General features: G+C 49.1%; 1 protein-coding gene across 5 annotated transcripts in view; it reads left to right on the top strand.

The window, feature by feature from the left end:
* The window catches only part of ATP11A (ATPase phospholipid transporting 11A), a 192,123-nt gene that overhangs the window by 145,554 nt on the left and 20,816 nt on the right, over positions 1 to 25,753 (top strand). For all 5 annotated transcript variants that reach the window (XM_030813712.1, XM_030813714.1, XM_030813715.1 and 2 more), the window contains 9 exons: positions 3,437 to 3,540; positions 12,722 to 12,903; positions 15,980 to 16,231; positions 17,599 to 17,773; positions 19,515 to 19,617; positions 19,842 to 19,987; positions 21,100 to 21,159; positions 21,992 to 22,119; positions 24,207 to 24,342. In XM_030813712.1, the coding sequence (XP_030669572.1) occupies positions 3,437 to 3,540; positions 12,722 to 12,903; positions 15,980 to 16,231; positions 17,599 to 17,773; positions 19,515 to 19,617; positions 19,842 to 19,987; positions 21,100 to 21,159; positions 21,992 to 22,119; positions 24,207 to 24,342 (1,286 nt within the window). The remainder of the gene's footprint in view (positions 1 to 3,436; positions 3,541 to 12,721; positions 12,904 to 15,979; positions 16,232 to 17,598; positions 17,774 to 19,514; positions 19,618 to 19,841; positions 19,988 to 21,099; positions 21,160 to 21,991; positions 22,120 to 24,206; positions 24,343 to 25,753) is intronic.

Genomic DNA, 25,753 nt, shown 5'->3' on the forward strand with positions numbered 1-25,753 from the left:
GCCACCCCGGAGCCGCCCCTGCCGCACACTCACCCCGGAGCCGCCCCTGCCGCACACTCACCCTGGAACTGGCCCTGCCACACGCTCACAAAGGGTCTTTGCTGCATCCTGAATGCCGGAGACCTCAGGGCTCATGTTGTGGGCCATGCCATGGAATCTTTGTAAATAACTTCTATTACTATCAAAAGGCTGAAGAGCCGCTGGATCACTCGAAGAATCCGGGTTGGAGGCATTTGTGCCATGAGAATTTCCCCATCCGCACCGGGACGCCTGTGGACCTCCTAGGGCCTCTCCAAGGAACTGAGAGCTTGCAGGAGAGACTGCCCTGCCGTCTGAAGCCAGCCACTCATCAGTTACTTTTAAGAGAAGTTTGAATATGTAATTAAGCAAGGTGTTCTGTAAGTAGTAGTCATCCCCGGAGAGGCTCACTAATTGCACTGGAGTTCTGCCTGCTGGGCGGGGAGACCTGCAGCCAGCTGACAGCTCATGTTTCCTCCTGGGCTCAGCCCTGTCGGGGGGTGCGGCTGTCAGAGCCGGATCTCACTATTGTGGGGCTGAGCAGCCCCAACAGGCGCCTCCCATGATGTCCGCAGGACCCTTTTTTATATGTCTGTACCTCGGTCATGTGTGCTTTCCTGGGATTCTCCACGGTGGAATTTTGAGGAAGGACTTCGGAAGTCACAGGCTACTCGGCTGCATCAGGCCTTCCCTTTCAAAGGCAGATGTGAAGTCTTTCTCTTGTGGGGGATCCTGCGGATGCTTACTGCACCCAAGGTATTATGTACGCAGTACACAGAACACCGACTCGAAAGAAGAAAAGGAGAGTACGTAAGCATATTCATCTATGAAAAAGAAAAGCAAGCAGAAAAGACGAAAGAGAAGAAGGAAAGTCCTAACAGTGCACCCTCCTGGAACTCCTCCAGGAGCTGCTTCCTTGATGTCCTGTTTTCCAGCCATTTCGGGGACATTTGCTGTCATGCCTGGCTTTCCATGTCCTTGAGCTCGTCTGTGAGACACAATGAGAGACCCCCCACCATGGGCTCAAACTGTGGTTCTGTAGCCCTTTCTCTTCTCCAAATGGCAATAAGCCCTTCTTGGTCCCAGAGGGGACAGCCACCAACCACGGCTGCACCTGCGACACAACCCAGCTGCCTTGGGGACAGGATCCTGTGTGTTCGGTCTTGTCACCTGCGTGTGCACGGTCTTCAGTTGCTCATTGTAGATTAACTTTTGCTCTGTCCTCTGGGTTTTTTTATTCCAAGGCTGTTCCCCACCACATCTTCAGGCTGAAGGTGTCCTGTGTCTTACAGTGGAATTCACAAGCTGAGACCGTGGGAAAGTTAAGCCATTCACATGCTCTTGGCATGAGTTGTGAGCCATGAAACACGAATTTTCTAGTAAAAAATGTGCTGTTGTTCAAGAATGCATCATTATGTCATCTGGACCACAGTTCTCATTCTAAACTGTATCTGATGAAACAACAGCATTGGCTGGAAACCGTGGGAGTCGGAAACGGCTCTGACATCGGTTGGGTGGTTTAACCCCCAGGCCCTGCTTTTCTATGCTAAGCAACTGAGACTCTGTGGTCACACCTCTGTGGTTCTGCAGAGGCCCTCTGGGGTCCAACTCCCAGCCTCAGCCTGCTCACTCCCCTGTCCCCACCATCCCCTACCTGCTCACTCTCCTGTACCCTCCAGCCTCAACCTCCCCCTCCCCCCCCCCCCCCCCCCCCCCCCCCCCCCCCCCCCCCCCCCCCCCCCCCCCCCCCCCCCCCTCAGCCCCCCCCTCCCGCCCTCCAGCCTCAGCCTCCCCACTCTCCCGTGCCCTCCAGCCTCAGCCTCCCCACTCTCCCGTGCCCTCCAGCCTCAGCCTCCCCACTCTCCCGTGCCCTCCAGCCTCAGCCTCCCCACTCTCCCTCCCTCCAGCCTCCCCCCCCCCCCCCCCCCCCCCCCCCCCCCCCCCCCCCCCCCCCCCCCCCCCCCCCCCCCCCCCCCCCCCCCCCCCCCCCCCCCCCCCCCCCCCCCCCCCCCCCCCCCCCCCCCCCCCCCACTCTCCCGTGCCCTCCAGCCTCAGCCTCCCCACTCTCCCGTGCCCTCCAGCCTCAGCCTCCCACTCTCCGTGCCCTCCAGCCTCAGCCTCCCCACTCTCCGTGCCCTCCAGCCTCAGCCTCCCCACTCTCCGTGCCCCCCAGCCTCACCCTCCCCACTCTCCTGTCCCCTCCAGCCTCAGCCTCCGTCCTCTCCCATGCCCTCCAGCCTTTGCTCGGCACTGGTTTGCTCCATGTATTGGCAACACCTGTGTCACCAGGTGCCATCCTCTCTGGCTGCAGGTTGGCAGTCACCTCGGCCACGTGAGTGTCAAGTGTAGCTGTGTTCCCACAGCTTCCCTGTTGGTGTCTCAGGAGGGATCCGGGAAGGAAGGCAAGGCGGACCCTGTTCCTGCTCCTGAGTGCTCGTCCAAGCTCCAGGCCTTGGATCCGGGTCGTCAGCCCAGGAACGTCCCTTCCCCGTGTCCCTCCCACCACCTGCCTGGGGACCACTGCCTGCTCACCCTGGGGCCCTCTGGATTTGGTCCCCAGTAGACTTCCCGAGGGCCCTCAGTGTTTGGGGGTCTCAGGGCTCTGCCCCACCAGGAGCTGGGCATGGAGCTTCCTACGCGTGCCACTCAGGCTGCTGTGGTGCTTCTCCCACCCTGCCGTCACCGCGATGGAGGACCGTGGCGTTGCCCTGCGCCCAGGCACAAACCAGCTGCCTGGCAGAGTGCCACGTGGCTTCGCAGACCAGGGGATGCTTCAGGTGCAAAGAGGGCTCTGTGTGTCAGGAGCAGGTCACATCGCAGCAGAACTGTCGTGGCCTTTGCTGTGTGCTGCAGTGCCTGGAAGCGAAACTCGCTTTATCTGAGGCCTGAGAAGCCTGCGTTCACAGCACAAGTATGTCCACAGCAATCGCAGTGTTACTGGACACATGGGGAAAAATGACGCAGACGTTTCCCATGACTCTTCCAAGTTCAGAGGTGGCCCGGCTGCCTTGCTCTGTGTGAGGACAAATGACTCTCCAAAGGGACTTTGTGTTCACCTTCCAGCATTTCAGAAACCGGGACCCCCTTTGGGTCACCCCAACCCCTGTCCCGAGGGCATTTTATCCCCTTTCGTGTCTTTCCCAGAGAAAAAACAGAGTCCCGGAGCCAAGTTATTTTCCTCATTCCTGCCTTTCCTGTGAAATTTCTAGGGTTGTAGGAATAAAACGAGGCTTTGGAGGTAATCTGTAGGTTTTATTTTTTTCCTGAATGAACATGTTAACTGGTCCATTAAAACCTTCTTTAAAAAGATTTCCACACTGCTGTCCCTGTTTTTTGTTTTTTAATAATGGCATAATTTAAAAAATAATCTAGTCTTCCTCATATTGTGATTAAACTCCTCGTTTTTCTCATTTTGTAGGAGAAATTTATCTGTTTTGCAAAGGAGCAGATTCTTCAATATTCCCCCGAGTGATAGAAGGCAAAGTTGACCAGATCCGAGCCAGAGTGGAGCGTAACGCAGTGGTGAGAGCCGGGCTGGGGAGGGCCTGGCGGCAGTCAGCTCCCCTGCTGTCAGGAAGGAATTCCGTGTTCCACAAGTTCCTGGCTGGGAATGGCGCATTGTATCCCTTGGGGAATGTTTAGTAATCAGCTGGGCCAGAGGCAGACAGACGGGCAGCCTCGGCCGGCACCGACCCCAAGGGGCCTCCGATACCCAGCCAGGCACAGGCCGTCCAGCCAGGCACAGGCCGTCTCCTCCCCAGCCTTGCACAGGGTTTTATTTTCGGGTGGATGCTAGGTTGGTTGATTGATGTTTTGGGAAGTCAGAATTAGCACGTTTGTGGTTATTGTATTGGAGCAAAAAAGTCTTTGTCTTGACGTTTCTAGTGATTTGTTTCAAAACAAATCAGCACTTTCGTTTTCTGTTGTGACATCACCTGTTTGGGTTTCTTTCCCCATCTGGGTCTTAAGCTTGTATCATAAGGTTTCTTTCCACCACTTGTTGTATAGCACCGCCCAGCAGCCCGCACACCTGAGCCTCCGACTCCATGGGTCCGGCTTTCTGTCTTTGGGGCTGCTGCGGTAGGGGGCCGGCCTGAGTGTCTCTCACAGCAGGGCCTCCCCTCCCCATCAGACGCACTGAAGCCGGGCAACACGTGGCTGGGTGGACACGCTCCTTCCTGTCAGACACCTTAACTCCAGGTGATGCGTGGCTGGGTGGACGCACTCCCTCCTGTGAGATGCCCTAAAGCCGGACTATGCGTGGCTGGGGTGGACGCACTCCCTCCTGTCAGACACCCTAAAGCTGGGTGACTCGTGGCTGGGTGGACGCACTCCCTCCCATCAGATGTCCTAACGCTGGGTGATGCGTGGCTGGGTGGACGCACTCCCTCTGCTCCCTGCGTGGCTGCTTTGTCCCACGGCGTCTGCACCCTTCTCCCCACGCCACCCTGGGGTTTTCTCCCTCACTCCAGCCCAGGGCAGCCCGTCCTCTCACACTATCTTTATCATCTTTTCATGAAAAAGAAACAGTAACTGACAGGCTGTCCTCCCAGAGGTCCAAAATGACGCTGGCCAGAATGGCTACGCACTGGGAAACAAGACTTCCAAGGCTAGCTCTGCACCAAGGAAGGCAGAGCCAAGAGAACCTTGGACTAGAGGTCATGGTACTCAGCGCTGCCTTCACTGACCATTTATGAATAAAGCAACGTTTGTCCTCGCTGTCAGCCGCAATGCGTGATTACTGTAGATGTCAGAACATTAAGAATTCCTGCTGACGGACAGGAGCCCTTTCACTCGCAAGCCCGTGCTTGCAGCAGCCAGGGCGGCTCTGAACTTTGTGGAAGGCTGTCAGTGTGCGGGTCATTCATCTTTATGTTGCTATTAAAACAACTCCTGGCGCTACAAAGTAGCTGCGTTACAGGAATCCATAAATCAGCAGCAGGTTAAGGATTGTTGAACTTCTCCGTGAGGGATCTGGAAAATATATCACTGACTTCCACCAGCCACAGAGCGGCAGGGTGGAAGCCCAGCGGGTTCCTCTGAGCAGCACAAGCATGCTGCGCATCGATGCACAAGGAGCCTCAGTACAGGGGCGTGTGGGGACTCCTGAGGGGGCAGCTCCATCTGCAGCTCGCTTTCCAACAGCCCGAGGCTGTGCTTTGCTGTGATGTGGTCGCCATGCGACACTGAGCTCACAGTGGCTACAGGTCACAGGTGACTGGTCCTTCATAGAGGGTCTTCATGGCCTGAGTCCCAGATCTATCTTCCACCTGCTAGATCCCCACTGCTGCTGTCCAGGAGAGTAGGCGCATGGATTATGTGAATTGTGATGATTTTAAAGTCCATTTGCTGCTTGTTTCAGAAAGCCTTCTTGAGATGTAATTGCCATACATTGATCTATACGTATTTAAAATGCGAGAGCAGCAAGGGCGTTGACACACAAACACACGTGGAGGTTTTACCTGTTAGGAAGGGGATGCATCCCTCACCCTAGAGACTGTCTTGCACCCTCATACTCCCATCCCTGCCAACTCCCACTCGCTGCAGACCACGGCTCCACTCGCCGTCACTGCAGATTCGTGCCCACCTTCTGGAGCTTCCTATCAGCAGAATCACAAAAGGTGGCTGTTGTATCCGGTGTCTTTCATTCCCATAACTGCTGAGACTCGGCTGTGTGGGCCTGTTCATTTCTGTTGTGACGGACAGCAGCACTCGTTCAGATGCCAGGCACTAGCGGTACTAGTTCAGCGGCCGAGCGCTAGCGGTACTAGTCCAAGTGCCGGGCACTAGCGGTACTAACCAGTCCAGTTGCCGGGCAGTAGCGGTGCTAACCAGTTTAGTTACCAGGCATTAGCAGTACTATGCAGTCCAGTTGCCAGGCACTAGCAGTACTAAACAGTGCAGTTGCCAGCAGTAACGGTACTAACCACTCCAGTTGCCGGCACTAGCGGTACTAACCAGTCCAGTTACCAGGCACTAGTGGTAATATTCAGTCCAGTTGCCAGGCACTAGTGGTACTAACCAGTCCAGTTGCCAGGCACTAGCGGTACTAACCAGTCCAGTTGCCGGGCAATAGCGGTGCTAACCAGTTTAGTTACCAGGCACTAGCAGTACTATGCAGTCCAGTTGCCAGGCACTAGCAGTACTAACCAGTCCAGTTGCCAGCAGTAACGGTACTAACCACTCCAGTTGCTGGCACTAGCGGTACTAACCAGTGCAGTTACCAGGCACTAGTGGTAATATTCAGTCCAGTTGCCAGGCACTAGTGGTACTAACCAGTCCAGTTACCAGGCACTAGTGGTACTATTCAGTCCAGTTGCCAGGCACTAGTGGTACTAACCAGTCCAGTTACCAGGCACTAGTGGTAATATTCAGTCCAGTACCAGGCACTAGCGGTACTAACCAGTTCAGTTGCTGGCACTAGGGGTACTAACCAGTCCAGTTACCAGGCACTAGCAGTACTAACCAGTCCAGTTGCTGGCACTAGCGGTACTAACCAGTCCAGTTACCAGGCACTAGCAGTACTAACCAGTCCAGTTGCTGGCACTAGGGGTACTAACCAGTCCAGTTACCAGGCACTAGCAGTACTAACCAGTCTAGTTGCTGGCACTAGCGGTACTAACCAGTCCAGTTACCAGGCACTAGTGGTACTATTCAGTCCAGTTGCCAGGCACTAGTGGTACTAACCAGTCCAGTTACCAGGCACTAGTGGTACTATTCAGTCCAGTTGCCAGGCACTAGTGGTACTAACCAGTCCAGTTGCCAGGCACTAGTGGTACTATTCAGTCCAGTTGCCAGGCACTAGTGGTACTAACCAGTCCAGTTACCAGGCACTAGTGGTACTATTCAGTCCAGTTGCCAGGCACTAGTGGTACTAACCAGTCCAGTTACCAGGCACTAGTGGTAATATTCAGTCCAGTTGCCAGGCACTAGCGGTACTAACCAGTCCAGTTGCCGGGCACTGGCAATACTAGTCCAGTTACTGGGCGCTAGCAGTACTAACCAGTCCAGTTGCTGGGCACTAGCGGTACTAACCAGTTTAGTTACCAGGCACTAGTGGTACTACTCAGTCCAGTTGCCAGGCACTAGTAGTACTAACCAGTCCAGTTGCCAGCCCTAACAGTACTAACCATTCCAGTTGTCAGCACTAGCGGTACTAACTAGTCCAGTTACCAGGCACTAGCGGTATTAACCAGTCCAGTGCTGGCACTAGGGGTACTAACTAGTTCAGTTGCCGGCACTAGCGGTACTACAGTCCAGTTGTCAGCACTGGCGGTACTAACCAGTCCAGTTACCAGGCACTAGCACTACTAACCAGTCCAGTTACCAGGCACTAGCGGTACTAACCAGTCCAGTTACCAGGCACTAGCGGTACTAACCAGTCCAGTTACCAGGCACTAGCAGTACTAACCAGTCCAGTTGCTGGCACTGGCGGTACTAACCAGTCCAGTTACCAGGCACTAGCAGTACTAACCAGTCCAGTTGCTGGCACTGGCGGTACTAACCAGTCCAGTTACCAGGCACTAGCAGTACTAACCAGTCCAGTTGCCGGCTCTAGCAGCACTAGTTCATTTGCCGGGCACTTGCAGTGCCAGTTCTTTCTACGGATGGACCAGTTTCTTGTTTCTTCCGCCTGTTGGTAGACATTGGGTTGTTTGCAGTTTGGGCTGTTGTGGAAGCAGCTGCTGCGGGCCGCCTGCTGTGCGTGTCTGGGGCTGAGCCAATGTGTCCTTTTCTCCTGGGGACCCTCCTGTCACAGCGTCTTCATTTCTCTTTCCACAGCTTGCCTTTTCTGGCTGCTTTTGAGGTGTTTCGTGATGGGATGCCTTGGTGGAGTGATGCTGTGTTTCTTTGCTCAGCAATCCTGAGCATCTTGGATCTGTGGGGTTTCATCAAGTTTAAAAGTTTTCAGCAATTATTCTACAGATATTTTTCTTGCCCGCTCCCTTCCAGCAGTTCCGGGGCCTGTGTACTCGACCGCCGGATGTTGTCTCACTGCTTACGAAGGCTTCCACGTTGCGTTAGAGACAGTTTCTGTTGCCACATCACGAGTCTTTCCCGTGCAGCGTCTAACCTGTCAGTGCCCCACGCAGGACACCCCTCTCCTCAAACATCGGAGTTTTCGTGTCTAGAAATTGCACCAGCGTGGTTTTGTATCCTCATGCCCCTACTTAACATGGGGCGTGTGTGATAACGATTGCGGTGACTGTTTAAATCCTCCTCGCTAACTGCACCCCTGCTGCCAGCTCTGGGCCAGCCACAGTGGTTGCACAGTCCCCTTGTTTGGGGCAGGGACGGTGCCCCTGTGTGATGGTGGCCTGTGGCCGGATGCCTGCCTGTGAGCTTTGTTAGATGCTGGGTATCGTGGTCCTCCTGGAGGTCTTAAATCTTGTTCTGAGGTGCGGCTGAGTTCCTGGGAACAGTGTTCCTTTCAGGCCATGTCTTCGTGATGTCCAGCAGACCCACAGCAGTGTCTGCTCTGGGTGGTGCTCCCTGGCCTGCCAGGCCCTGAGCACTGTGCCTGGTGAGTGGCCATGCCTCCTGGCAGCAGGCTGTCCCACCCTTCTCCTAATGGTTTGTTCCTGGCCTCCAGGAGCTTCCTCACAGTTGCAGGTGCTTGAGGGGCCGTTCACAGCCTCTGGCATCCACTCCGTCCTAGGAACTCTGGTGCTTGTTCCCTTGACACCCATGTTTGCCCCATAACTCAGGGAATTTACTGGCTCCGGCTACGTTCCCCTGCCCGAGCCTCGGCCTGGAAGCTCTCCAGGTAGTCAGCTGGGCACTTTCAGGGCCCCCTCGGTTGGCAGCATTTTATTTTGAAATAATTATAGATTTAGGAGAAGTTAAAATAAGTAGAAAGACAGTCCAGAGGGGCCTGTGTGTCCTTCGAGTCCAGTTTATTTCTCCTTTCGCTGGCTGTGCTTGCTGTCATATCGAAAAAACTGCTATGAAATCCAAGATGATGAAGATTTGCCACCGCTGTGTTTTTTTCTATAAGTTTTCTAGTTTTAGCTCTTAAATTTAGGAGTGTAATCCATGTTTGGCTAATTTTTGCGTCTTTCGTAAAGTGAGGGTCCTACTTTATTTCCCTGCGTGCAGTTATCCAGTTTTCCCAGCACCATTTGGTGAAGACTTCCCTCTCCCACTGAGTGATATTGACACTCTTGCTGAAAAGCATTTGATTACTTACCTGGAGGTTTATTTCTGGGCTCTCTGTTCCATCCCATTTTCTCTATGTCTGTCTTTATCCCAGTTCCCGCCGTTTTGATTACTGTCAGTTTCTAGCAGGCTTTGAAACCAGGATGCGTGAGTCTTTCAACTTTGTTCTTCTGTTATAAAATGGTTTGGCTATTCTGAGCCTCTTGAGATTTAATAGGAATTTTAGGATGGGCTTTTTCATTTGTGCAGAAAATGCCACTGGGGGCCAGGTACGGTGGCTCATACTTGTAATTCCAGCACTTGGGGAGGCTGAGGCAGAAGGATCACTTGAGGCCAGAAGTTTGAGACCAGCCTGGGAAACATAGCAAGACCCTGTCTCTACAAAACATACAAAAGGAAAATCAGCCAGGGGTGGAGGCACACATCTGTGGTCCTAGCTACTAGGCAGGATGAGATGGAAGGATCACTTGAGCACAGAAGTTCAAAGCAGCAGTGAGCCGTGATGGCACCACTGCACGTTTCCATGGGCAACTGAGTAAGACCCTGTCTCAAAAAAAGAAACGGAGGAAGAGCGGGAGGGAAGAGCCATTGGGATGTTGATAGGATTTCATTTAATCAGTAGATCACTTTGGGTAGTGTTGTCATCTTAACAATCCATGAACATGGGATATCTTTCCATTTATTTAGGTATTTTATAATTTCTTTCAGCAAACTTTGGTATTTTTCAGCCTCGAGTCTTTCACCTCCTTGGTTAAATTTATTCATAAGTATTTTACTCTTGTTGATGCTATTGTAAGTGGAATTATTTTTTAATTTCCTTTCCATATTGTTCATTGGTAGTGTATAGAAATGCCACTAGTTTTCGTGTGTTGACTTTGTACCCTGAGTCTTTGCTGAATTCAGTTAGCAGGGAGCACATTCTTCATGGTCTTCTAGATATAGGATTATGTCATCTGCAAACAGGCCTCAGAAAGGCATCCTTTCTAATGTGGAAACTTTCTTTTTCTCTTTATAGCCTGATCCTCTCACTTAGAGCATCTAATACTCTGTTGAATAGAAGTGGCAAAAGCAGGCATCCCCGTCTTGTTCCTGATCCTAGGGAAAAGCTTTTCAGTCCTTCACCATGGAGGGTGATGTTAGCTGTAGGTTTTCCTTTTCTTTTCTTTTTTTTTTTTTTTTCGGAGATAAAGTTTTGCTCTTGTCGCCCAGGCTGGAGTGCAATGGCACAATCTTGGCTCACTGCAACCTCTGCCTCCTGGGTTCAAGCCATTCTCTTGCCTCAGCCTCCCGAGTAGCTGGGATTATAGGCATGCACCACCACGCCTGGCTAATTTTTGTATTTTTAGTAGAGATTTTTGTATTTTTAGAGAGATTTTGTATTTTTAGTAGAGTTTCACCACATTGGCCAGTCCGGTCTTGAATTCCTGACCTCAGGCGATCCGCCCACCTCGGCCTCCCAAAGCGCTGGGATCACAGGTGTGAGCCATCGTGCCCTGCTGGTTTTTTCACTTAAGTGGTTTTTACCACGCTGAGGTTTCTTCTCTCCCCAGTTTATTAAGTGGTTTTATCACCAAAAGGTGCTGGATTTTTTTCAGATGCCTTTCTGCATCAGTTGAGATGATCATGTGGGATTTATGTCATGTATTGCATTGACTTTCATATGTTGACTCACTTTTGCATTCCTGGAATAAACCCCACTTGGTCGTGGTGTATGATCCTTTCAGTGTGCCATTGGATTCAGTTTGCTAGTATTTTGTTGAGCATATTTGCATCTATATTTTTAAGGGATATTGTTCTACAGTTTTCTTGTAGGGTATTTATCTGGCTTTGTTTTATGTGCTGTGTGCAGGGTTTTTGTAGTACTTAGCAGGAGGAATAGAGAAAAGTATTTCTATTCTGTGTTACCACAAGAGAAAGTCCCTCATTGACTTTTAAAAGCAGGAACATATTTATTTCCAAAAGCTTCTGCTTACCACTCACAGCAACCTAAGTTCTGGGACCATTTTGGGTTATTATCCTGTAAAGCCATTTTCTTGTTATGCAATTTTTCTGGTTTCAGACTGAAGCTATATATCTTGTATGTTTTATTGCCTCTTAGGAAAAGTCAGAGAATTCATTCTGCAATTCGCATTTATGTCTCCAATCTCTAACTTGACCAACAGGTGCACAAAAGATCTAATTTCAACCACTTACTTATTCAGCAAAAGTTGTTGAGTTTTGGCTGTGTGCCAGGGATTCAGTGATGAAGTCAGACACAGCGCCCACAGCCAGAGAACCCAGTGCCTAACAATAGAGGCAAACCTGTGAGCAGAAAGCTGCAAGGTCGTGTGCTCAGCAGGAGGTGAGGCTGGGGCAGCTGAGCAGTGTCTGTTCAGTGCTGCTTTCCTCTGAGACGGGTCCACTGGCTTCTCACTTATTCTTGACCAGGAGACAATATCTGGAGGATGGGAAGGAAGGAGTTCCAGAATGTTCCTGGAGAACAGGACTCAGGCACACATAGACCGTGTCTTGTGTTCTGACTTCTTCAACTCCCCTTTCCCAACTTCTGGCTTTTGAGAGTTCAAGGGCCATGAGAGCCATTGACCCAGTGGCAAGTCTGTCCCTCACATGAGTTAAGAGGTCCAGAACTAGTGATAAATATGAGCCTTCCCTGAGAGTTAGGGGACGCTTCATCTCATATAATGGAAAACATTGTTTGAACTCTTAAAAACCAGCATTCTGCCGGATTTTAAAATGGTTATTTGGGAGGATTATGGTTCTTTTACTATTATCAGTAGGGCTGGGGCTGAAGGAGCAGGGAAAACGGAAGGGGAACACCCTAGATGATCAGGTGAACCTCTGTGACGGTCGCGCTCAGCAGCCTTGACTGACTGACGGAAGAGGTTCATCTGTAAACCGCCCCCTGTGTGGCCGCTTCAGCCTCTGCCCCCGTTCCTTGTGTCTTGCTGGTGGCGGCTGCATTCTCTCTGTATGGTGATATCCAGAATGATGATCACAGTAAGGAATTTGTGATTCTTAATTTCTTATGTTCCTGTGCAACCAGTGATTTTGGTAAATAACCTGGCAGGTTTCTTTCATTGTGAAAGAACAACCTACCTTACAAACTTCCCGCATAAAACATGTTTGCTTTAGAAATATCACTTGATATTGCCCCTAAAATTACAAATGATTATCCTTAAAAAAAAGGTTAAATTTAACTCTGCATTTGTCAAAATAAAGGAACAAAGTTTATCTTTTGATAGATGACCCTGATTTCTGTTACTTATCTCCAGGCTTTCTAGTCTGAAAATGCTGTGATGCATAATGATTCTTGGTATTTAATGTGGACTTAAATAATTCACTTGTTGATGACTTACTTCTTTCAAGAGTTGGTTGGGTTATACTCTTTCTTTCTTTGTTTACTTAGTACTGTAAGTTTTGAAAGGGTTATAATTCCTGGGTTAGTTAATCTAATGAGAGAAGGGATACTGGGAAGGCCGTGGAGCGTAATATTTCGGCAAGTGACACCTTGAATTCGTGCTAAACGCTGCATTGTGTTCTGCAGGAGGGGCTCCGAACTTTGTGTGTTGCTTATAAAAGGCTGATCCAAGAAGAATATGAAGGCATTTGTAAACTGCTGCAGGCTGCCAAAGTGGCCCTTCAAGATCGAGAGAAAAAGTTAGCAGAAGCCTATGAGCAAATAGAGAAAGATCTTACTCTGCTTGGTGCTACGGCTGTTGAGGACCGGTAAAGTAAACGCACGCATCCCGTCCTGAGAGGCAGACTGGGATGCAGGCCGACGGCCCAGGGCGTGTGAGGGCGAGTGGACGGGAGGGAGGCCGTCCGCACTGCCGACGGGGCGTGTTTGCTGCTCAGGGAGAGGCCAGGTGTCTTGCTACACGCTAGAGTCATGTCAGGAAGGTCATGCCTGGGGGATATTTTGTTGTCCATGAATAAGATGCCTGAAAGCACACTTTCCTAGGAAGTAGTGAAAATAGCTTTGTCATACCATATTATGAACAGGCAAGATAGAAGGGCTCTTACAAATTCTTTCTTTTTTTTTTTTTAAAGGGTGGCATCTTGCTGTGTTGCCCAGGCTGGAGTGCAGTGGCACCATCACAACTCACTGCAGTCTCAAACTCCTAGGCTCAAGCTGTCCTCCCTTCTTAGCCTCCTGAGAAGCTAGAACTTCAAGCATATACCACCATGCCTGGCTAATTTTTTATATTTTTTGTAGAGATAGGATCTCACTATGTTGCCCAGGCTAGTCTCAAATTCCTGGCCTCAAGCAGTCCTCCCACCTCAGCCTCTGGAAGTGCTGGAATTGCAGGCATGAGCAGACATGGCTGACTGTAATTACTCTTTAGAATGGAATCAACAACTAACTCTGTTCCTAAATTTGTTGCTAGTTCTTTCCAAACACTGGTATTAACTTCTTAGGTCATTACATACTCAGTGTGTTTATCATTACTTGAAAAAACTTAATGAAGTAGAAAATTACAAAAACGAATAATCATCATAACTGGCAAAATTACCAATTACAGATTTTCAGGTACCTCTAAGGCAAGAGCTGCCAGTGTGCCCCAGCTCCACAATGGGGACTGAAAGTTGTTTGAGGCTGAGGCCACTAAGAAACAGTCGTCTGGTCCACATGGTGCCTTCAGAGCTGAGTGAAAGGCGTGGATTTCAGTGGTTTGTAGGAATGGAAGAAAGAAAAAAAAAATGCCCCAATTGATGAGAATGAAGCAGAAACTTCAGAAAGTTCACTGGGAGTTTATCTCCTAGAAGAGGTTAAAAGCATCAAGTTTGAAACTCTTTAAGATCCATTTCGGTCCAAAACTGAAATCCTCATCACTAACGCTGCATTTTCTGAGCGTGTGGAACAAATATTCCTTGAGTTCTCGATCTGAATGGAGTATCAGGCCAAGCGGGAAGTTTTGGTTTGGTAGTTTTGTGTTTTGTTTTGTTTTGAAGTCACGCTCCCCTGTTCAGTCCAGAGTAAGCGCACAGAGCACCGTGTAAAGAATGCGACTTGCACGCAGGAAGGCTTCAGAGCACAGGGCCACAGCTGCCGAAAGGCTTTGCTGCTGGTGCTGCTGGGAGCTGGGGCCTTGCTCTAGTGGCCAGTCACTCACCTGCTGTCTGTCCAGGAGAAGAGGGGTGTCCATAGGTGGTGTTTACCTGGGGAGCAGCTGGGTTGACCTTTAGAGGCCGTGGTGGAGGAGCGTGGGGATGCCTCCGGCAGAGCAGATGGGACGGAGCCCCTGGGGCGGGGGGCAGGTCGACTTGACCGGATTGGGAATGCAGGAGAGTGGAGAGTTAATGCCTGCTGGGGGGTCTCAGTGGCTTCGAAGTGATGATGCTTGCTTATCAATTATTTCCTTAAAATCTCCAGTCAGCAAGTGCAAAACATCTCTGAGCCTCAGCTTCCTTTTGAATCGAATTATAGGGCCAGGCCCAGTGGAGCACGCTTGTAAACAGGGCCAGACCCGGTGGAGCCCTCTTGTAATCCCAGCACTTTGGGAGGCTGATGCAGGAGGATTGATTAAGGCCAGGAGTTTGAGCCCAGTCTGGGCAACATAGTGAGATCCCATCTCTTGAATTCTTTTTTAATTAGTCAAGCACGGTAGCAGGCACCTGTTGTCCTAGCTACTTGGGAGGCTGAGGAGGGAGGATCGCTTGAGCCCAGGAGTTGGAGGCTGCAGTGAGCTGAGATCATACCACTGTACCCTAGCTTGGGCGACATAACAAGGCGTTCTCTTGCTCTCGTGCTCGCTCTCTTTCTCTCTCTCTCTCTCTCTATATATATATATATATATACACACACATATATACACACACACACACACACATATATACATACACATACATAAAGTTACAAGCATTTTTTCCATTTATAGAATACTATGATTGTCTGATCTTGAGACTTTTAGCTAGGAAGTTCTTCCCAAAACCTAACCAGATCATTCCAGTTAGAATTTAAATCCATTCCTTTCATACTTTCTAGAAGCATGGCACGTTACTTCACACGAAAGTAAAGTCTAAAACCTAGAAAAAATGCAGGCCCCAAAATGAGGCAAACATAGTTTGACCCCAGATCTTCCAAGGAGAGGGAAGTGGCCTGACTGGTGTCAGAAGAGCCACTTACCCCCGGATACCTTCTGTAGCATCTGCAGGCTTTGGGTTTTCCATATGTAAATAGGTGTGATGCTAACGTCCTTACTCGTGACATCGTGGTAAGCATGAAAGATTGCACATAGGAAATGTCACACGGGCCTGGCATGTGGCAAGCCCATGATACCTGTTGGCCATAGAATCACTAGTGTTATTCTCAGTATTTTATATTATTTAGAGGTACCTGGACCCCAAGTGGGTTCTAAGTGACAAACTTAGAACAGTTTATACAAAACAAAAGACAATGAATATTCCTGACCACCTTGAGTCCAGATCCCATCTTTCCATGGTTGAGACATTTTTGGTGGTGGTTATAATTTCCTGAAACCCTCCCCAGGTAGTGAGTCCCACCTACACACAAAACTGCCAGGCTTGTCAGACGTCAGTGACACGAGACAGCCCTTCTCAAATGTTTGATCCATGTTTATCTCTCTGCTGTTATGAAGTGTTTCGCTGTGAAACACTAGTTCAAACCTTCAGAAGCTGCTTCAGTACTTTGTGGTGAGATCATGAGCCACAGTGTGGAGTGTTTTGATGTTGAGGGGCTATGATATTTTGACAGCTTTGCAAGTTTCTGCAGTTCCTTATTTGGATTTCCTGGGTCAGCACTGACTTTTCTCTATGCTGTGTTTGGTTTTGCCTCCCTCAGGCTGCAGGAGAAAGCTGCGGACACCATCGAGGCCCTGCAGAAGGCCGGGATCAAGGTCTGGGTTCTCACGGGAGACAAGATGGAGACGGCCGCGGCCACGTGCTACGCCTGCAAGCTATTCCGCAGGAACACGCAGCTGCTGGAGCTGACCACCAAGAGGATCGAGGAGCAGAGCCTGCACGACGTCCTGTTCGAGCTGAGCAAGACGGTCCTGCGCCACAGCGGGAGCCTGACCAGAGACAACTTCTCCGGGTAGGCAGCGCGTCCCCGCCCCCTCCCCCACACTCCCGCAAAAGGGGCTTCAGACCCAGTGGCCTTCACCTGCAAGTCGAGGAACCTCATTGTCTCTACTGGGAGTTCAGTTCTCCCCTGGGGCATTAATGCCAGCTTCTTAGGGATCAGGTGAACACTGGGAACAAAACGGGCTGTTTTTTCCAGCAATTGTGACGTGTCTTTTTCACATGTGTGTGTATGTGTGTATGTTTAGTTTCACACTGCCGGCTAACAGATGCAAAAAGACATGATTGATAAAATATTTTGAGTGGGATAATTCTCGTCTGCTTCTGAGACTTAGGGGCTCTGCTTCAGGCACCTTCAAGCACCTGCTGGAGGAAGTGGAGATATTAATAATGCATGGTTGTTCATCTAAGACAAAGCAGTACGTGCCCAAGAGTTGTTTTTTCCCAAGAATATTCAGTAGTTTATTCAGATACATTTTATCATTGCTGTCCTTACTGGTGTTAGATGCATTATCTGAGATTAGATGTTATTTGAATCATTTCAGTTTCATTCATGTAGATAAAGCGAAAGCAGCTCTCTAATTTACACAAATGTTAAGTTATTCATAAGCACAGATAATTCCCTCTACCTGATCTGCAATCTGCAGAACTCCTTTTAGGGATTAGAGGTTTGTTTTTTTTTTGTTTGTTGTTTTTGAGATGGAGCCTCACTCTGTCGCCCAGGCTGGAGTGCAGTGATCTTGGCTCACTGCAGTCTCCGCCTCCCAGGTTCAAACAATTCTCCTGCCTCAGCTTCTCAAGTAGCTGAGATTGAAAGTGCTCACCTTTTAATAGAGATGGGGTTTCACCATGTTGGCCAGGCTGGTCTTGAACTCCTGACCTCAGGTGATCCACCCGCCTTGGCCTCCCAAAGTGCTGGGATTACAGGTGTGAGCCACCGCATCCAGCCTCCTTGTCATTTTGAAACCCAGCAAAGAGAAGATTATGACCACGTTCTTTCCAACTTAGGTCATCCAGGCAGAAACCCAAGGACTTAGTTGTAAAGACTGTGACCAAGAAGGTTGAGAATACTGACTGACCAAGCTCTTAGACCACAAGATGGACGCCTTCCTGTTGTTTCAAAAGTACAGGGACTTAACGAGTCCACAAAGAGAGCGTGCACCTGCTTTACCTAAAATAAGAATGTTTCATAAAATACACTCTTAAATGTTGAGAAAGGTGTTTTGTTCAATACTATAAAAATTGTATTGGTAAAACAAGAAACACTAGTTTCTTAATCCCATGGATTTGTAGCATCTGTCAATATCCAAAAAAATACAGTCTTCTAAAATCTATAGATTCAGTGATTGAGCCATCTTTCTGACTCGCGCACTCTAACAGACTTTCAACAGATATGCAGGACTACGGTTTAATTATCGACGGAGCTGCTCTGTCTCTGATAATGAAGCCTCGAGAAGACGGGAGTTCCGGCAACTACAGGGAGCTCTTCCTGGAAATCTGCCGGAGCTGCAGCGCGGTGCTCTGCTGCCGCATGGCGCCCTTGCAGAAGGCCCAGGTGCTGCCACCCATCCTCGACAGCTGGTGGTCAGGGCGTCTGAAACACTGAACACCGTCCGTTAGGTCTCACCACCTCGGATTGTTAAAAAAATCTAGCAGGGTACCACCTGTTAAAGATAGAAGCAACTGTGATAGAGATTTAAAACGCAGATCTTGTTTTGCTTGTCGGGCCAGCCTCGGTCATTAGTGGGTGTTGACCAGTCAGACGTATGACCCTTCCAGATGCAGCGGCCAAGACAGCTGCCCTGGCTGACTCCTGTTAAAAAAAAAAAAAGCTATCTCAGTCACTCCTGAGAATCTACACTAAAGGTGTAAGAGAAGGGAGCTGACATTATTGGGCACCTAGTGTGTGCCTCCTACAGATACGAACGCATTTAGCCTCAGAATAACCCTCTCAGATGAATAAGGGCATCAGCTTTACAAATTGGAATAATTTGCCGAAAAGGCTGCAGTTGGGAGATGCCACGAGGATTCAACTTGTCTTGTCCATCAAACTCCAAACGTCTCACACGGCCATGTTGTTGTGGGAAACACACACCTGAAGTTTTTTCTTTAAATGGTTTTAAAAGCACTATGGAATATACGTGTAAACATGGATGTCTTTCTGATACCAGGAAGCCTAGAAAAGTCCCGACTTTGTTATACCACATTTTAGATATGGTAGACCAATTTCTCTTGAACTGTTCATGAATAACTCCATAATTGGCCAGAGCAACCCAATGGTTAAGGTAAAATACGTCTCACACAAACTCTGGAAACCAAGGAGCTGAAAAGTTGAGGCTTTTATGCATGTGAGTGCACTAATCTGTCAATTTCATTAAAAACCCAGAACCGAGGTCCTCAGAATGACAAGTTGAGCCTAGAGCATTCACAGACCTTCCATGTGAGGAAGACAGTTTGATGTCCTCCTCTCCCTCACATGTGTCACTGCACATAAACCTGACAGAATTACTTCCCGAACGGAGCAGCAACTAAGGGTTTGCCATTTGCTCTTCATGTATTCCATAGTACTTTTTTGAGTTCTCAACTGGCTTTTGAAACCTTTCATACAAATTAACTTGTGTTTCAGTTTCCTATCTTGAAACAAGAAGGCACCCACATGTTTCCCCCCATCTCTTCAGTCTTATAGCTTGAACTGTTTTAGGCACATAGATGGCGGGGGAAAAAGACTATAAAGAAATTGGCAAAAAACTTGGAAATTATTTTTACGTAAAATTGTCATATTTGATTTTGCACATGTTACAAATTTGAAAATTAAAATAGCATTAGGAATAGTTTATTTTTAGAAATAGATGCTTTATACCAAATAGCTTGAAGTACCTTGGAATAGTGATCTCTTCTAACAGAATGCAGGGTTCACATTTGCTCCCGTATATTTAAATATGTTTTCCCAGTATTTACACATTTTTCCATATATTTAAATAGATGAATATAACAATAACCACAAACTACTTCATATATCTCACATCTCCACCACCAAAGTTTGTCTACCAGCCTTTTCCAGCTCACATCATTTTAATCATACCTCGTTTCTTTTACTTTATTTTGTTTTGCTTTCAATATGAAAAAGGTTTTATCCTTTATGGAGAAAACAGACAGAGGATTGTAAATTAGCTCTAAGTAGATAATTTTTTTATTTGCCTAGGCTAACTTTTCATCTTTGTTATTTCTGCCTACCGAATGAATAACCTGTTCAGAAGTGAAACAGAAGATAAATTCCGCATTTCTTTCTTTTGCAGATTGTTAAATTAATCAAACTTTCAAAGGAGCACCCAATCACGTTAGCAATTGGGGACGGTGCAAACGATGTCAGCATGATTCTGGAAGCACACGTGGGCATAGGTGAGCTTCGTCCTTGCTGCTGGCACGTCCTGGTGGCCAGGTCACCCCTCCACTAGACAAAGGCCCATGGCAGCATGCAGGTGCATTCAAGACACCCCCGTCACCACCCTCGTGTGTGACCGGGAAGGCTCGTGATGATGGTTTCATCCGTTCTTCTCCCCGTCCCTGCCCTGTGCGTGGTATACACAAAGCGTTTCTTCAGCTCCTTCACCTCCGTCTTCTAGGTGTCATCGGCAAGGAAGGCCGCCAGGCTGCCAGGAACAGCGACTATGCAATCCCAAAGTTTAAGCACTTGAAGAAGATGCTGCTTGTTCACGGGCATTTTTATTACATTAGGATATCTGAGCTCGTGCAGTACTTCTTTTATAAGGTAGGAGGATCGCCGCTCCCCCTCACGGTTTCAGCAGCAGGTCACGCACAGGGTGGCACGACCCTTGTCTGAGCCACTTGATGCCACAAGAGGTCATTGATCTCCAAGTAGCAGCTGTCAGAAAGGAAGGGGTAAATCTGATTGCAGTCATCTCCCGCTTAGCCGCGGCTTTGCTTTTTACAGTTTCTATTACCTACAGCCAGCCCATGCCCAAAAATATCAAATGGAAAATTGCAGAAATAAACAGTCCCTAAGTTTTAAATTGCATGCCATTCCGAGCAGCGTGATGAAGTCTCATGCCGTCCTGCTGTCACCTTCCCGGGATGTGGCTTGTCCGTTTGTCCAGTGTGCTGATGCTGTGTGTACACTACCTGCCCCTCAGTCACTCTGTAGCTGTCTTGGTGACGAGGTTGACAGATCACAAGAAGAAGAAGGGTGAATACGACACAATAATATATTTTAAGAGGAGGAGGGAGAGACCAAATTCATGTAACTTTGATTATGGTATATTATTATAGTTATTCTATGTTTTATTGTTACTCTCTTAATGCACCTACTTTATAAATTAAACCGTATCATGGGTGTGTATGTGTAGGAATACACATACCCATCTACAGCGTAGACAGGGTTCAGGATCATCCGCAGATTCTGCATCCCCCCGGGGTCTGGGAATGTACCCCTGAGAATGAGGAGGGCCTGCCGTGCCATGGGAGGAGACCCCCAGCCCTTTTCTCCCCTCCACAGAATTGAGTGTGGAGCCAGTGAGAACCTTTCAGGTGGAAATGTTTGAGGAAGGATATTTTAGAATTCCTTATTCACTGTGCAGTTCAATTCTTTCCGTTTATACTGATAGCTGCATTGCCTTCTTGTTTCTCTTGGAGCTAACAAATTTCCCCTGTACGTTGTCTGTCCTGAGTGGCCAAAACGTGGTCACATGTGCATTTCAGTTGCCCCTGAAATAAGAGAAAGCTTTCTAGAACCCATTAGTGCTGTTCTGCCGCACGCTGGGCGCACGTGGATCCCTCCTCCCGCATGGGGTGGGCCACGTTGGTAGGTGGCGGCTGCCTCCCTCTGTCCCGTCACCGAACTAACAGTTCTGCCTTGCCTTTCAGAATGTCTGCTTCATCTTCCCTCAGTTTTTATACCAGTTCTTCTGTGGGTTTTCACAACAGGTCAGTCCTAGGGTCTTCAGGGACAGGCTGTCTGAGCCTTCTTTTCCTTCCCCCAGTGGGTGGCTGCCATGGGGAGAGGAGACTTGGGAATGAGCAGCACTCCCTGGCACCATGAGGAAGCCAGGGTGCCCAGCAGCAAGCGGGGGTGAAGGGTCAGGCATGTGGGGGGGGCACGGAGCTGAGGAGTTGCCATCCTGGAGGCCGCTTCTTCCATGACTTCTGAAACTGCTGTGGCCCTGAGATGCGGGCCAGTGATGATGTGGTCTCCTCAGGGCCCAGCAGTGCCGGGCTGGGCGTCCTGATGCCACTGCAAGAATTAACTCCAACTCGAGGTCCTTGTGGACATGGGCCACCCCAGCGCCTGGCACGTTAACACATGCAGTGTGCTCGCAGGGGAAGAAGACAGTTCCCATTTGGGAGGGGTGAAGGTTTCCCCCAGCATCTGCCCTAGATGGACACCTCCTTCTGTCACGTGTGTGCTCAGTGGTTGGCGGGCCAACAGTCTTCGTGGGAAGTGACTGGGACCAGAGTCACTGAAGCTTGAAGATGGCAATCAGAATTGCAAATGTTTATGACTTTTTTCCTTTTTTTTTTTTTTTCTTGAAGTTTGTGCTGATAGAATGGGATGAGTCAGTGTTAGGCTTTTTTGCCAGCTGTGATTTTCATCCTGAAATCACAGTTGATATTACAGACCCTAGTTTATATCGTTAAGCTTTGAAAAGTCCTCTGGTCTTTCTATGCATTTCAGAAAGAAAATACATTTAATCAAAAGATCCAAAAAGTTTGTAACAGTGCACTGAGGTGCCGCTCCCTTGTGACTTTCCTCTTACAGACTCTGTACGACACCGCGTATCTGACCCTCTACAACATCAGCTTCACCTCCCTGCCAATCCTCCTGTACAGCCTCATGGAGCAGCATGTTGGCATCGACGTGCTCAAGAGAGACCCGACCCTGTACAGGTACCATCCTCCAAACAGCCTCTCCTGAGAGCAGAGAGAATGACTAGGCAGCACTCTGGCGGTTCCTTCCAGTAGCCACCTGGCAGACCCCAGTTAAGGGCCAGAAGCATTTGGCATCTGCTGATACTCTTGCTTGGTCAGGAGCTTGTTTAAACTGGAAGCAACATACTTCAAAGGGAGATTCTTCAAGTCTTGCTGGATGGTTTACGCTGCATTTGGAACGTCTGTGTGGAGCCAGTTTGCGCTTTCCGGTGCTTTCTGACAGTCCTGAGGGAGCCGGGGTACAAGTGTCTTCCTCGTTGTGACCCTAGGGAATCTGTGGCCTAAGTTATCCTTTAAAACCATGTGTGTTCTATTCAGTGAGAAAAAAGAAAAATTAACAGCTCTGATTTCAGGGTGTCTTTTCTCCCAAAAAGTTATTTTTTTTAATAATATGGAAGAGATATTTTTCTGCTTCAGAAATGCCCCACAAGGTCTATGGCAGATTCAGCATGTTACTGTTTTCCATGGTCTTTTAAATTGTATTAGCCCGTTTTCATCCTGCTGTGAAGACATACCTGAGGCTGGGTAATTTATGAAGGAAGGAGGTTTAATGGACTCACAGTTTCGCATGGCTGGGGAGGCCTCACAATCATGGCAGAAGGCATGAGGAGCAAAGGCACGTCTTACATGGTGGCAGACAGGAGAGCGTGTGCAGGAGAACTTTCCTTTGTAAAACCGTCCGATATGGTGAGACTTAGTCACTGTTATGAGAACAGCATGGGAAAAACCACCCCCATGACTCAATCACTGCCCACCAGGTCCCTCCCATGACATGTGGGGATCATGGGAGCTACAATTCAAGATGAGATTTGGGTGGGGACACAGCCAACCCTATCATAAATTAAAATTTTATTTTTCAGATAATTTCACATCCATATGCAGTTGTAAGAAATAATAGATTCCGTGGGCTCTGATCCCATGTCCCTCAATGGTGACACGCAAGAAACTGCAGTCCAGCATCACATCCAGTGTATTGATGTTGCTGCCGTTCACCCGTTCCCTTATTCAGATCACCCAGCTTTCCCTGCACTCATGTACGTGTGTGTACATGACACGTGTATGTGTGTGTTCAGTTCTGTGCAGTCTTCTCACATGCTTGTTTCCTGCATCCACCACCATAGCCAAGACCACTCACTTCCCTGCCTGGGATTCTCAGGAAGCAATGCATCGGCCTCACTGCCCTCTTCAGAGTATTTAGCCATTCTGTGGGATCTTGACGGCTTGGATCCAAAAATAATCACTGTAGGTGATTAAGGACAACGATAAAAAGGCAAACTTCTGAGTTTGTTGTACATCTTTAATAATTGGGAATAAATCTAAGAAAACGGGAGAAGATACACTGTTCTAGACATGTGTCTGAAAGGAATCCTGCAAATTCTGTCTTATTGAACAGGCGTAAGGTGTCACGTCAGGCGTAAGGTGTCACATCAGGCGTAAGGTGTCACGTCAGGCGTAAGGTGTCACGTCAGGCGTAAGGTGTCACAGCAGGCGTAAGGTGTCACGTCAGGCGTAAGGTGTCACGTCAGGCGTAAGGTGTCACAGCAGGCGTAAGGTGTCACGTCAGGCGTAAGGTGTCACGTCAGGCGTAAGGTGTCACAGCAGGCGTAAGGTGTCACGTCAGGTGTAAGGTGTCACGTCAGGCATAAGGTGTCACGTCAGGCGTAAGGTGTCACAGCAGGCATAAGGTGTCACGTCAGGCGTAAGGTGTCACAAGCTCAGTGAATGTCAGGTGTGTGCCTTGTGTTCTCTGTTCGTTACTTTCAGAAGCAGCAGCGTGTGGCAGCATCTCTGCCTATGAAAATATTGCAGTGAATATGAGAGAGAAAATATCTGAGCAAAAGTTAGCCAAAGACACGAGTGGGTAGTGAAATGCTGGTTGTGACGAACATGCCACATTTGTGGCCAGAGCACAAACTTGATGTTTACTGGCTGCACACATCTTATCCCATGAAGACAACGTCCAGGGATGGCCACCCCAGAGCCCGGGGGAGGTGCCGGGCCCTGATTCTCCAGGACACACGCTGTGCACCTTTCTCCTCACACAGGGACGTCGCCAAGAATGCCCTGCTGCGCTGGCGCGTGTTCATCTACTGGACGCTCCTGGGACTGTTTGATGCGCTGGTGTTCTTCTTTGGTGCTTATTTCGTGTTTGAAAATACAACTGTGACAAGCAATGGGCAGGTCAGTACGCAGCTCGATCGCGCTGACTTAGCTGCTTAGGAATAAACCCTCCCAAGCCCATATGATGATTTTGCCAAAGCAGAATTCAGTGCAGCCCACGCAGCTTCCCAGGGGGGTCAATCACCACATGCTCAGTAATTCAGTGCAGCCCATGCAGCTTCCCAGCGGGGGGTCGATCACCACATGCGCAGTAATTCAGTGCAGCCCATGCAGCTTCCCAGCAGGATCCATCACCACATGCGCAGTAATTCAGTGCAGCCCATGCAGCTTCCCAGTGGGGTCGATCACCACATGTGCAGTAATTCAGTGCAGCCCATGCAGCTTCCCAGGGGGGTCGATCACCACATGTGTGTAGCTCTGGGTTGCTTTTAAGATCACATTACCTGAGTGTTCAGTGTTGCTGTAAGGAAATGTCCTGCTGAGGTTTTTTGTTGTTGTTGTTGTTGTTGAGACAGAGTCTCGCTCTGTCACCCAGGCTGGAGTGCAGTGGCGCAATCTTGGCTCACTGCAAGCTCCGCCTCCTGGGTTCACGCCATTCTCCTGCCTCAGCTTCCCAAGTAGCTGGGACTACAGGTGCCCGCCACCACACCCAGCTGACTTTTTGTATTTTTAGTAGAGACGGGGTTTTACCGTGTTAGCCAGGGTGGTCTCGATCTCCTGACCTCAGGTGATCTGCCCGCCTCGGCTTCCCAAAGTGCTGCGATTACAGGCGTGAGCCACCGTGCATGGCCGGCCTGCTGAGGTTTTCAGACTTTATCTCTGTAACTTACAGTTCACCATCAGCTCGTTACCTAGTGGTACAATTATACCATTTAGACATTGCGTTTTTGATGTGGGAATGAATTCCACGTTGAGCCCGTGTTAGATTTCCCCAAGCACCATACTTAGTCGGCTTCCTCTGCGATTAATACATTTGTAGTTTTCTAGCGGACATTCACTCTCTGGTTGTTTGCCTCACCCCTGGGGGTTTGTTTTATTCGTATCTTGCTTTTTTCTTTTTGCCACTGGCGTCCCTTCCCACCCTCAGGTAATGACTACCAACACACATATGGTAAGACAATCGTGGGTTTGTCATTTCTCTGTGTTTTTGGAGTGCATTACAAATGAAATATTTCTCGAAAATATTTTCAAACGTGACTTCCTGTGTGCTTTGTCGGTAGAAACGCTGTTAGCCGCTGCTGCCCCACGCACCCCGGAGCTAGCTCTGTGTTAGAAGGGTGTGTGCGCCTCCTGACGCACATCCTTGCTATGTTCCCTCGGTTTCCATGTCAGGGTGGCCCATTGAGTCAAGGATGTTTTCCGAATTGACTGGATTCATGGGAGCTTCCCTCGACTTTAAGTTAAAGGCAGCACAGTCATGTGTGGGAGGCCTGGTGGGGCCCTGTGCTTCCTGAGAGAGCCGCAGCAGGCA

Source organism: Nomascus leucogenys, chromosome 5, assembly GCF_006542625.1.
Source record: "Nomascus leucogenys isolate Asia chromosome 5, Asia_NLE_v1, whole genome shotgun sequence".
Classification (NCBI taxonomy): domain Eukaryota; kingdom Metazoa; phylum Chordata; class Mammalia; order Primates; family Hylobatidae; genus Nomascus; species Nomascus leucogenys.